Source organism: Zalophus californianus, chromosome 3 (genome assembly GCF_009762305.2).
Source record: "Zalophus californianus isolate mZalCal1 chromosome 3, mZalCal1.pri.v2, whole genome shotgun sequence".
Classification (NCBI taxonomy): domain Eukaryota; kingdom Metazoa; phylum Chordata; class Mammalia; order Carnivora; family Otariidae; genus Zalophus; species Zalophus californianus.
This window is the reverse complement of record NC_045597.1, coordinates 179,852,861-179,865,345: the sequence shown is the minus strand read 5'-3', so window position 1 is coordinate 179,865,345 and position 12,485 is coordinate 179,852,861. Positions and strand designations below refer to the sequence as shown.

Below are 12,485 nucleotides of genomic sequence, written 5' to 3'. Positions count from 1 at the left end.
TTGCTCTTAATCTGTCTGACTCCCACTCTGCCACCATAAAATCAAACTCATGGTAGCTGAGACTTTATGTAAACGTTCATATTCTCAGCTTGGTTTTTTTTTTTTATTGATAAACCACCATTTATTTATCAATTTCCTTAATAGAGATGTAGGCTATAATTTTTCACTATTACAAACATTATTATATTGAGAATTTGTGGGGGGGTTATTAATTTTATTTTATTATGTATGTGAGTCATCATACATTATATCACTAGTTTTTGATGTAGTGTTCCATGATTCATTGTTTGCGTATAATACCCAGTGCTCCATGCAATACATGCCCTCCTTAATACCCATCACCGGGCTAACCCATCCCCCCACCCCTCTCCCCTCTAAAACCCTCAGTTTGTTTCTCAGAGTCCATAGTCTCTCATGGATTATCTCCCCCTCCGATTTCCCCCCCTTCATTTTTCCCTTCCTACTATCTTCTTCTTCTTCTTCTTCTTCTTTTTTTTTTTTTGACATATAACGTATTATTTGTTTCAGAGGTACAGGTCTGTGATTCTCAGCTTGGTTTTTAAAAGGCTTCAAATAACAGCAGGATACTGAGGATGCTAGAGACTAGATATGCTATTTCTGATGTGATCATTTGGGAGGTAGGCTGAAGAGTGGACTGAAGCAATTTTCTCTTATTCTAAGTCTTGAAGAAAAACGCATTAGACAGGCAGGCATGAGTGAAGACCAGAGTTCTAGGTTTTCTAGTCGCAACAATGAATTCCGATTCGGTCATTTCCATTTGACCCCTGACCAATTAATTATTTGTCAGTAGGTTTATAATTAGGCTGTATCATAGGATGACCACTTTACTTAAAACTACAGTTTACCCCCATAGAGGCGATAACTATAACCATTTAAATCAACAAAATACACTTGGCTTTCAACATCAACAACTTACTTCATGTGTGTATGAGTTATATTTAATTAAACTTTTAGCTCCTAAAAATCATGTCTTTCAATTTTCCTCATATCCCCAAAAATGCCAACTACAGTACTTTGCACATAAGGGACCAAAAATTACTACTTAATATCACAGCAAAGAAAAATCACGGTCTAACCCATGTTGATTATCTGGTTAAAAAATATATATTATGCCAAAGAAATATAACCAGTTTATCTTGGAAAAACACAATTGCAAACTTATCTCCGTGTTCCCATTACACTAACTAATCAACAGTCTGTTAACATTCCATTTGAATTAAATACCTCATTTAAAAATAGTGTCATGTGACTGCACGTGACATGCAAAGCTCTCAGAAACTGACAGTAAATAGTAAAATCCTATTCTAATGAAACAGATCTAAAAACATTCTGAATGTATTTTAATGGACTACCATGGTGAAACTATTACTTCCAGGTTTAGATGAAGTATACAGTTTTGTTAACTATGCTACTGGCATCTGGCTCTGCACTTTCTCCTGCTCAGCAATCCAGGTCCTTTTCAGTGTGAAGAGCTAATTACTCTGCTCCTCAGTCTTTCCATCAACAATCTGTCACCTTCCTCCCCCATCTCAATTCCCCACAATGTACCACTTTTTAAAATAAAATCAGTTCATATTAGAATACATATAAAAATAGCAAGAGGCCCCCCAAAATGTTTTTGCTACAGAAACTAGTGCCCAGGTGAATTGCACATGATGAAGATTTCTATTACACAGAAATCTGCATTGATTAATAGACTGATATAATGTGTTCATCAAAGAATTGCTACGTTACAATCTGCTGGTACAGAGAAATAAATTCATATAAAGTACTAGGAACTTTATGTCTAAATTGGATTCTCCCTGTTGTAGTTCAATAGTAGTATTCTTGAAAGTAATCAATTTCCAAGTGGAAAATACAGTCATTTCTTAGCTAAAAGGCATACCATAAATGAAGCTCAAATCACATCTATAGGATTCTTATTTTAGGAAGTTCTTAATCAAAGCCACTTCTCTTGCATTAGCCCTGCAATCAATAACAATAACGTTGCTCAAAGTAAGGTAATACTTTTACTTATTCTAACAAGCCTTTAGTCTTCGATAGACATACCAACAGTGTGGATAGGTTTCCTATAGGGCATCAGGCCAAAATTGTATTGAAAAATTCCTCTGGCATGGAACAGCGGCAAAGCAAACCCCATGATCTTCTGTAGCTTCTCTTGCACAATTCGAAGCCATGAGCCTTCAGGGTTGTTAACTTGTTTAAATAGCTCATTTTCTCCAAAAGAAAACACCGGGACCAAGGAGGCGCTACAAATAAAGCGGAACAATACAAATTTTTAAGGAAAATGATTTAAGTATTTTATTCTGTTCAGATGACTTTTGCAACATATCCCAACAATTTTTCTTTTTTTCTTTCAATCTCTTTATTCATTTATTTATTTTAATTATTATGTTCAAATAGCCAGCATATAGTACATCATTAGTTTTTGATGTAGTGTTCAATGATTGGGCACGCGTTGTGATGGGCACTGGGTGTTGTACGCTGATGAATCACTGAACCAAGAATTTTTCAATGTTCCCATGTCTCCCTATACTGCTAATTTCATGTTCCACACAATGAAACTGACTTATACTTGAAATCCTTTGGGGCAGGGTGCCTGGGTGTCTCAGTCGTTAAGCATCTGCCTTTGGCTCAGGTCATGATCCCAGGGTCCTAGGATCGAGCCCTGCATCGGGCTCCTTATTCCGTGGGAAGCCTGCTTCTCCCTCTCCCACTCCCCCTGCTTGTGTTCCCTCTCTTGCTGTGTCTCTCTTTGTCAAAAAATAAATAAAATCTTAAAAAAAAAAAAAAAAAAGAAATCCTTTGGGGCAGTACTTCAGCAGCTTAGCGATTCGTGGTATTTTATTCCATAGAAAAATCAAGGCTCTGGGAAGCTTCCTTTCCACCTAGAGTCCAGACCATGATTCGTTTGTTCATTTGACTGGAAATTTATACTCCGTATATAAAATTTTGTACTTTTTATTTGTTTGCTTTTTAAATTATTTATTTATTTATTTTTAAGATTTTATTTATTTATTTGACAGAGAGAGAGACAGCGAGAGAGGGAACACAAGCAGGGGGAGTGGGAGAGGGAGAAGCAGGCTTCCCGCCGAGCAGGGAGCCCGATGCGGGGCTTGATCCCATCATGACCTGAGCCAAAGGCAGACGCTTAATGACTGAGTCACCCAGGTGCCCTGTTTGCTTTTTTAAAAAAAGATTTTATTTATTTACTTGAGAGAGAGAGAAAATGAGTAGGGGGGAAGAGTCAGAGAGAAAGGGAAAAGCAGACTCCCTGCTGAGCAGGGAGCCCAATGCAGGGCTCAATCCCAGGATCCTAGGATCATGACCTGAGCTGAAGGCAGATGCCCAACAGACTGAGCCACCCAGGTGCCCGTTTGCTTTGTTTTTAAAGGTGAGTTTAACTTCTGGATGCCATGGCGTTGAACTACCTTAGGGGGGAGGTTGTATGCCATTTCCCATGAACATCCAAATCTGCTTTTATTGGAAGGTCAGCTAAGAGGAAGTCTGTCTTTAAGGACTGGAAAAAATTACTTTATTTCTTTGTGTTCATTTAATAACACCTTAACTTCTCTGACCCAAGTACCTGAAATGAGAAGCTACTTACCCATGGGTCAAAGCAATTTTAACAAATCCTTTCCGTTGGCGGATGAACAGAGTACATTTTCCAGGATGGGCATCCAGTGATTCCTCTGCACCCCCAAGAACAATGATTGAAATGTTTCCACCTTCCTCCTTGCTCAGCACATGGGACACACTTTTCTTAGAAACTGAGACTGACCCTTAGTGAATAAAACAAAAGGGCTAAGTATTTATCTTAAAAATTAAAATATTTTTGTCATAATATTCAATGGCATCAGTGACTATTTAACAAAATTCCCTAGAACATCTTGCTTAAAATTTTGTCACAGCCAGATCTTTGGTAATATATTTCATTCATAAAATATAACATTTTGTCAGGTGATTGGGTTAGGTCTTTAAAATGTCATTTGTTATTAGATCTACCACTTATTTGGGTAGGCTGTAGGCTGCTCAACTCTAGGGACTCTATTCATATTGCACTATAAGTGAAAGGTGCCCTCTGCAGTTGTTCAGTGCACAACCTGCATCACTGTATGTGGTGACCTTGATCACTACTCTGGTGAATCCTGGCTCAGAACCAAAAAGCATATCCTTTAGAAGAGGTTGCACTGGGTCTTCTGAACACACAAGGGCCTGTTTTCAGATATTTTATGTGGATTCTTGTTTCCCAAACCTAGATTTATAATGTAAATGATTTCAAAAATTCAGACATTTGACAAATAACCAGATCTTTACATGGTTCCAAAATGTCTAGTCTGACTTTGATAAGTTGTTTATTTAAGATAGTTATATAATTGTTTGGTCTTTGTACCAGGCTTTCCCACATAAAAATAACTTTAAAGATTCGTTTTCAGATTTTGAATGTACTATGTACTCTTGGAGGAAAAGGCCATGAACTCTTAAAGGGAAAAAAAATGAAAATACAAGCCACTCATGACCTACTGTATTAAAGAGATAATTGCTCTTTAAAGTCTTATTGTTTCCTTCCATTCATGGCTTTATCCATTTTTTTTAGTCATAAGAGAATGTGTCAGACAGGCTTTATTAAGACACAACACACCTCATTTCTCAAAGGACGATTATATGCTCATTTTAGTGTAAGTGCCTATTACTGGGGGAATATAAAATAATGCAGGATTCTGAGTGACCAACCACCTACTAAAGAGGCAGAGGGTGGTGGGTTAGAGGGTAGAGTACCTGAGTCTCAATGGGTTTGAATTTCTACTGGGTTCAAGGCATGGCCATTCCACTCTGCATGCCCTGAGTGGGAGCTGGAGGCATAACTTCCATTGGAAAGAGGGCCTTCTGAGTTTCCAGACACCAGCTCTCCTCTGGCCATTTCTCAATTCCCTCTCTGGGCTACCTTTATAGGCCATCCTTAACTGCTGCTATGTCTTAGGGCTCTAAGAACTACATATTTGTATTCCTCTAAAATTTCTATGTTGAAACCCTAATCCCCAGTAGGATGGTATTAAGAGGTAGGGCCTTTGGAAAGTAATTAGGTCATGAGAATGTTTTAGCCCCCAAGATGGGATCAGTGTCCTTATAAAAAGAGGAAGAGAGGCAGGGTGCTATCTCTCTGTCATGTGAGGACATAACAAGATGGCTGCCCGCAAGTCAGGAAAGGAGCTCTAACCAGACACCGGATCTGCCAGCACCTTGATCTTGGACATCCAGCCTCCAGAACAGTGAGAAATAACTATCTATTATTTAAGTCACCCAGTCAATAGCATTCTGTTATAGCAGGCTAAGACAGGCTCCTTCATAGTCTCTAATATCTTCTAATGTTATCTACATACATGGATTCAAATACCACTTATGTGGGCTGAGTTCTCCCAAATCTATCTCCTGGGACCTCTTCTTCCTGAGGCTCTACACCCACACTTCCCAATGGCCCAATGAACATGTCTACCTTGCCAACTCAAAGACACCTCAAACTCCATGTTTCCAGACCCAATGCACTGTATTCTTCTTGCAACACTACCCCTCAAGGTGAATGGGACCATCATCTATCTTGTTGCGCAAGTCAGAGATGTAGGCTCCTCCCAAACATATTCCCCTCTTCTTAGCAACCATGTTGACTCCATTCATTCCTTCGTTCAAAACACTTATTGAGCACCTGCTCCAGGCGAGACACTGGGCTAGATGCTGATCATACGACATACACAGTTGCTACCTTCCTAAGGCCGCATCAATCACTACGTCTTGTCGAATCCATCAGCTGTTTTCCATATCGACCTCCTCTGGGCTCTATACGTGGCTGTTGTGATCTGATCTCTGCTACCTGTAGAGCCTTACTGGGCACATGGGAAGGAACGTGAGCCTCGAAACACAGAATGTGCCCTGGCTGACACCTGATGAGTAGAGAGTCACCAAAATGGACCAAGAGGGAAAGTTTGGAGGGGGGACTTACAGGGACTTATAGTGATGGAAATCCCATGGGTAAGAGCAAAAGAGGAAAACAGGCACTGGTCAGCAGAGGACCTCTGAAATTCTACTGCTTCTTTACTACATGGGTTTGGTACACATGTCTGTCTGTCTTTCACACCCAGAGAGGCAACCACCAAGAAAGGCAGAGAGTAAAAGGGCAGCCTTGGACCAGAGCCTGTCCTGGAAGCTGGTTCTAGAAAAAAATTGAGAACTCTCCAAATTTTGAGATAAGGACGCCCTGAAACTCTACCAGCTACAAATTTGGATATTTTTATTTAGCTTTTACGATATCTCAGCTTATAGCAAAAAGGAAAAGATCTCATGATATCATAAGCCAGAGAGAACAGACAAGTTTCATCTCAAATGCCAGCTCAAGCAAATGGCAATGACTCTGAGGGCACTATATGGAGAAAGACTCTTAAGGTTGATTATATGTATCTGACGTGGCCACGGAGAGGGGTGTACCTACATCTCCTGTACCATAAATTTGCCACACTTACCACTACCCAACCTCACTTGTGGCTGGAATCAGCAAACAGTATACTGTAAATGTATTTCTGTGCTTTTCTGAAATTTAAAAAATTTCCCTTTAATTTTTTTCCTTTTATAAAACTAACCCAATCGATGTCGGCAAAACAAGGAAGGGTTTGTTTTTGTTGTTGTTGTTTTTGCCTATATAGTAGTTTCGAGGTTTGGTGCGCCCTCTAGAGGCCAGACGCAGTGACAGCCAGACTGGACCAAGAGCCCAGCGCCATATGGGTGAAGGTCCATACACAGAACCTGAAAACCCAGCCAGGGATCCTGGTCCTCTAGTGCTTAGTGATTTCCTATCAGGTATATAATGACAACAGAGACTTGAGAAATTAATAGGAAGTAATGAAAACCTGGAAGACCCTGGAAAATTCTATCTCTGAATATCTACTTATTCATCCTGAAATTGTAAAATTTTTTTGAAATTATAAGTTTTCAAAAAGAGACTATCTACTTTTCTTTATATCCAAGAAATGCAACACAACAATAGTTAATGTAGACGATAAACATAAAGCACTCTGTAAGGTAGTGTAGTTCATGCTGAGTCATTAAGTTGGTCAAGTTAGAAAACCAAATAAACTGAATCCCTCAAATTGACGTGAGAACTGTTAACACAAGCTTAGCCTCTGTGCACACTCATATAGTGTCTTTATAGCGTTTCAGCTAAATTTTATTCTTGGAATTGGTAGAATTATGGTTTCATTAATCAAAGAGTCTTCCACCAGCTCAGTTCATTCAATAGAATGAACTCATTTCTAAGCCAAGTTCTATTTAATCTGGGAAGAAAAAGATTAAGTATGCTTCATTTATATACGGCCATTACTTCAAGACATATTGGAGGACATTTTCCATCTCTAATGCTCATAAACGCAGGCCAAGTGCTTTTCCAAAGGTGCAATCTATCACTTGTTTGACCCAAGATTCTTTCTTCCACATCTGGATACACAAAACGCATTCATCAATTTATTCTCTCATTGAATTAACATCTATTGAATATTCCTATATCCCAGGCCCTACGCTAGAAAGGAGTGGGGAAAACAAAGAAAAAGACACGGTCTGTGTCTTCCTGGAACTTCTAGTCCAGGGCGGGAGGCAAGAATCATCCAAGCAGCATGGGAAGTATCAGACAGGGATACAGAAACAGGGTTTTGCTAAGAAACTGTAAACCAGTGTTTGGGAGGTGTGGTCCTGCCACCCTAGAACACTGGAGAAATAACGATTTGCCTTCACTTACCACTGCTCATCAGATATTCTCGAAAGAGAGGACAGCAGAACCAAAATGGGAGCACATGAAGATATGCAGTGAAGCCAGGAAACAGCTCCTCGAAGTCCGAATAATTTGTACAAAAATTTCCAAAGGCTCCAGCAACAAGCACTCCATGGGGGTGAAACCCAAATATATAGTTGTGACTTGGATCCAAGTCCCAAGTTTTGATGAGCTACAGTGTATAGTGGGTTAAAAAAATAATAAAATGGTCCAGATTAGATTCCAATAAGAAACCAAGAAACTCATGATTAGTTTTTATGTCACAAGGAAATGGAGGGGCACCTGGGTGGGCTCAGCTGGTAAAGCATCTGCCTTTGGCTCAGGTCATGATCTCAGGGTCCTGGAATCGAGCCCCACATTGGGTTCCCTGCTTGGCAGGGAGCCTGTTTCTCCCTCTCCCCTCTGCCCACGCTCTCTCTCGCTCTCTCTCTTTCTCAAATATTTAAAAAAAAAAAAGGAAATGGAAAACATGACTTGTTTAGTTCTCTGGATTGGAGCTTTTTCCAAATTTTTAAACTATTTCCTGAGCCCAGAACACCCCACACATAGCCTTCGAAATGGTGTCAATTTAGCTTAGATCCCATTTAGTAATTTGGGCTGATTTGCAGGCTTTCTCTCTCTGAAAAGAAAAAAGCTTGAACTATCTGTGATGAAAACAAATTTCGATTCTTCTCCCAGCTCAAGATACTACAACATAAAACAATTCTACTCACGTGAATTGGAAAATAGTCCTTAAAATACTTCCAAACGGTCCAGCTTCTGACCCAGTTGGATCTCCTGCCTCCTTGCTCTGGGGTACTCCAGTCAAAGTAAAGCCATGTCATATAAGGGACATAGAGGAACCAAAAGTTGTATATGATCAGTATCACGATGATTCCAATGCACACCTGTGCTGTAAGAAAGGGAAAGACCTCAGGAATCAGGGTTAGTTAGCATCTGCTCACTGTATTACATAATCAGTGGTCCATGGCAGGGGGATTTAATTAATACAAAAAGTGCATTAAACTGAGCCTCAGTCCAATATAACAAGACAGCAATGATACAGTATTATTTAACATTTACTGAATATTGACTATATGCCAAGTATTGTATTATGTACTCTGCCAAAATATCTTCATGTAATCCTTATATAGCTACAGTATTAATGAAGCAGCCATGGTCCTTTTCGTAGAAGAGAAAATGGCATAGAGAGATTAAATGAACTGACCAAGCCCCACAGAAAGGAAGTGGTTGATCTAAATCCATAGTCCACTCTCAAAGTCCCTGGCCTACAGCGCCTCCCTGACGTGATACATGGAGGAATCACTGCTGAAAGAAGGGATGCAGAGGAGTTCCTACTACAGATATTTACCTTGGTGAGCAGTCGTTATTTATGTGCCCACAAAGAGGGAACATTCTAGCAACAAACTCCGTTTTCAGGAACTCTGTTGCCAGAAACAGAAATAGCGTAGGAATCTTAGTTCATCTTTCACTACTTGCAAAATTTCATTATGACAAAGCAAAATCCAAATTGTTTATGCACCGAATGACATAGCTTCAAAATACATGAAACAAGAACGGAGAAAACTTGACCTGAGTAGTAGTGACGAGAATGTTTGCCTTAAAGTAATACACAAAGCTAAGCTAGACATTTTCTTTTTATGTCTGTGCTATGATACTAAAAACTATTTAGAAGAAGAGAAATATGCGGCGCCTGGGTGGCTTAGTCGGTTAAGTGTCCGACTCTTGATTTCGGCTCAGGTTCTGATCTCAGGTTCCTGAGATTGAGCGACTCCACGCTTTGTGGGGAGCCTGCTTAAGATTCTCTCCCTCTCCCTCTGCCCCTCCCACCCCTAATCACATGCTCTCTCTCAAATAAATAAATAAATCTTTTAAAAAGAGAGGGAGGGGCGCCTGTGTGGCTCAGTCGTCAAGCGTCTGCTTTCGGCTCAGGTCATGATCTCAGGGTCCTGGGATTGAGTCCTGCATTGGGCTCCCTGCTCAGCGGGGAGCCTGCTTCTTCCTCTCCCACTCCCCCGGCTTGGTTCCTGCTCTCACTATCTCTCTCTCTGTCAAATAAATAAATAAAATCTTAAAAAGAAATAAAAAAATAAAAAGAGAGGGAGAGAAATATTAATGAGAAAGGAGGAGGGAAGCATAAAGTCATAAAGCTTGGCACACAGTAAGCGCTCAATAAATGCCACCCATGACTTTAAGGAGTGCCATTGGCTCTTCCTTTTCTGTTAGGTGCTGCAGTCTTGGTTTTAGAGCTGACTTTGGTCGCCCAAACTCCTGTCTACTCCCTATCAACTTCGTTACAAAGAGTTTTATTCCCGGGCGCCTGGGTGGCTCAGTCGTTAAGCGTCTGCCTTCGGCTCGGGTCATGATCCCAGGGTCCTGGGATCGAGCCCCACATCGGGCTCCCTGCTTGGTGGGAAGCCTGCTTCTTCCTCTCCCACTCCCCTTGCTTGTGCTCTCTCTCTCTGTGTCTCTCTCTGTCAAATGAATAAAATCTTTAAAAAAAAAAAAACAAAAACCAAGAGTTTTATTCCCAAACCATCCATTATGGTATCTGATTAACAGCACCTTGACCTATCAGTTTTGTAGATACAATTTTTTTTTTTGCCAAAAACAGAACGTATGTTTATATTTCTGGAGACATATAAATCAGTAAATATCCCAGTATAGATTTAACCTAAATACAGAATTGACCCCCATAAGAGGAATGACCTGCTCTCTCCAGGGTAGGTTAAAAAAGTTTGTTAAAGAAAAGTGCATGAAAGGTGAAGGAAGTATGTGCCCTCTACCCCTCCGTGGGGTGTTTTGTTGCTTTCTGGAAAAGCCAGCATGATTCCAGAAGCCCGGCCAAAAAGAGTGTCCTCTGCCCTCATTCCTACCAGGATCATTTCATTTTGCTTCACCTGCTTCCCTCTACCCAGGTCTGAGTGCTGACAATTTACCACTGTTGGTTAATTTTCTCTTTATTTTACTAAAATGTGTCCAAAATGTACAAGAAACTTTGGTAGGTCTCATTACTCTGTACTCTACTCTAAATCAGGTGAGCTGAGATGGAACAGAGACAGGAGAGGACAGTTGCTGAGTGGCGACCACCTCCCAGGCAATGTCATTTTCTCTCCTCAAGGTACACAGTACTGTCCCCATTTTGCAGATGTGGAAACTGAGGTGCAAGGATTCTGAGGGTCCAAAGGACTTTAACCTGGATCTGCCTAACTCTTAAACCCCAAAATTTTTTTTTTCTTACAAAACCAAACTAGTCTTAGCTAGTTTGCTGGTGCCCCCTGGCAACCAGCACCATAAACTTACAAATATTTATTACAAGCATGTAGGCAGGCTCATAAGCATAAGAAATCAGGCAAATGGGAGGTTCTATTTTCCTTACTATAAAGATGGAGAAACTGAGAAAAAAAGCATAGTAACTTAATTTGAACCACAGGAGTCAAGAGCAGATCCAGAAATAAAGTCCCCGGGCTACTAATTCAGTGTTCCACTCTAACCCAACCACACACACACTAATTGAATACATACTGCATCTATGTTTAACAGCCACTAAGTGTTCTGCATGGATAATGGTTAAAACATGGATCTGGAATTGGACTGCTTATGTTGGAATCTGCCACCAACTAGCTGCCTAACCTGGGGCGAGTTCTTTTACTTCTTGAACCTTAATGCCTTTCTTTACCTGTGAGATGAGCTAATGACAGCAGCCGCCTCCAAGGACCGTGGGGAAATAAATGTAGACATGCCATTGTGCCCGGCACACAGAAAGCACTTGACAAATGGAAGCCATTGTTACAGCAACTGTATTTACTATTAAATGTTTAGAAAATGCAGAAAGTAAAAGCAGATAAAATAGCACCAACATTCTTGTCACTCAACAAAAAGTACTGTTAAAATTTTCTTTGTGGTCTTCTTTTTTTTTTTCCTATGAACAGGTTATGTTTCCTTAAGATGGTTGATCACATTTTTAAAAAAATTTCTGTATTGTATCTCTTATGATGATCTCACACTAGCTGTTTTATATTATAAATTTTGTATTAAAACCTCTTCAAAAATGGTATTTTTGATGACTGATTCACATTCCATTGAATGGCAATACTAATTCAACCATCCTTTTCTTTTTGAAAATGTGGGCTTCTAACAAATTTACTCTATAAACATAATCCTGCATAACATTTTCCCTACATTTTAATTTACTTCTAGAGGACAGTCAGTAAAACCCTGGATCACCAAGCAGAAACACCTTTGTCACTTGATACACTGATTCCTTACGATCCAAAGGAGTTGGTCTAATTTAAACTCCCACTCCATACATTGCATACATTCTTTAATATTTCATATCATAAACAGCACCAAAATAGCTTTTTAAATCCCGTGATCCTAAATTGGATTGAAAGAAGAAAACACTAAAAAAAACTAGGTGACCAGATCACCTCTCTTTTCTATTTTTATCTCATTAAGCAATCCAAGGTAACATGATTCTTCTGAATTGGAGGTCAAAGAGAAAAGATACAAAAGTCTACTCCAACATATTGCACAGTTCTCAAAACTGATGCTCATACTTTTTTAAAATTGTCTTGATCCACAAACCAAGTTGCACAGAAGGCCTGAATTTTAGTTGCTTTGACTGAGGTATATGTTGAATGAAAAATCACAA

General features: G+C 39.8%; 1 protein-coding gene across 4 annotated transcripts in view; it reads right to left on the bottom strand.

Annotated features, from left to right (window-relative positions):
* MOGAT1 (monoacylglycerol O-acyltransferase 1) overlaps window positions 1-12,485 on the bottom strand; it is a 37,014-nt gene that overhangs the window by 13,531 nt on the left and 10,998 nt on the right. For 2 of the 4 annotated variants that reach the window (XM_027590928.2, XM_027590929.2), the window contains exons 2-5: window positions 8,545-8,723; window positions 7,799-8,003; window positions 3,629-3,803; window positions 2,071-2,270 (exon numbers count right to left, since the gene is read on the bottom strand). In XM_027590928.2, the coding sequence (XP_027446729.1) occupies window positions 2,071-2,270; window positions 3,629-3,803; window positions 7,799-8,003; window positions 8,545-8,723 (759 nt within the window). Of the gene's footprint in view, window positions 1-2,070; window positions 2,271-3,628; window positions 3,804-7,798; window positions 8,004-8,544; window positions 8,724-9,038; window positions 9,167-12,485 lie in introns of those variants that run through there. The other 2 variants (XM_027590930.2, XM_027590931.2) reach the window with 2 other exon arrangements.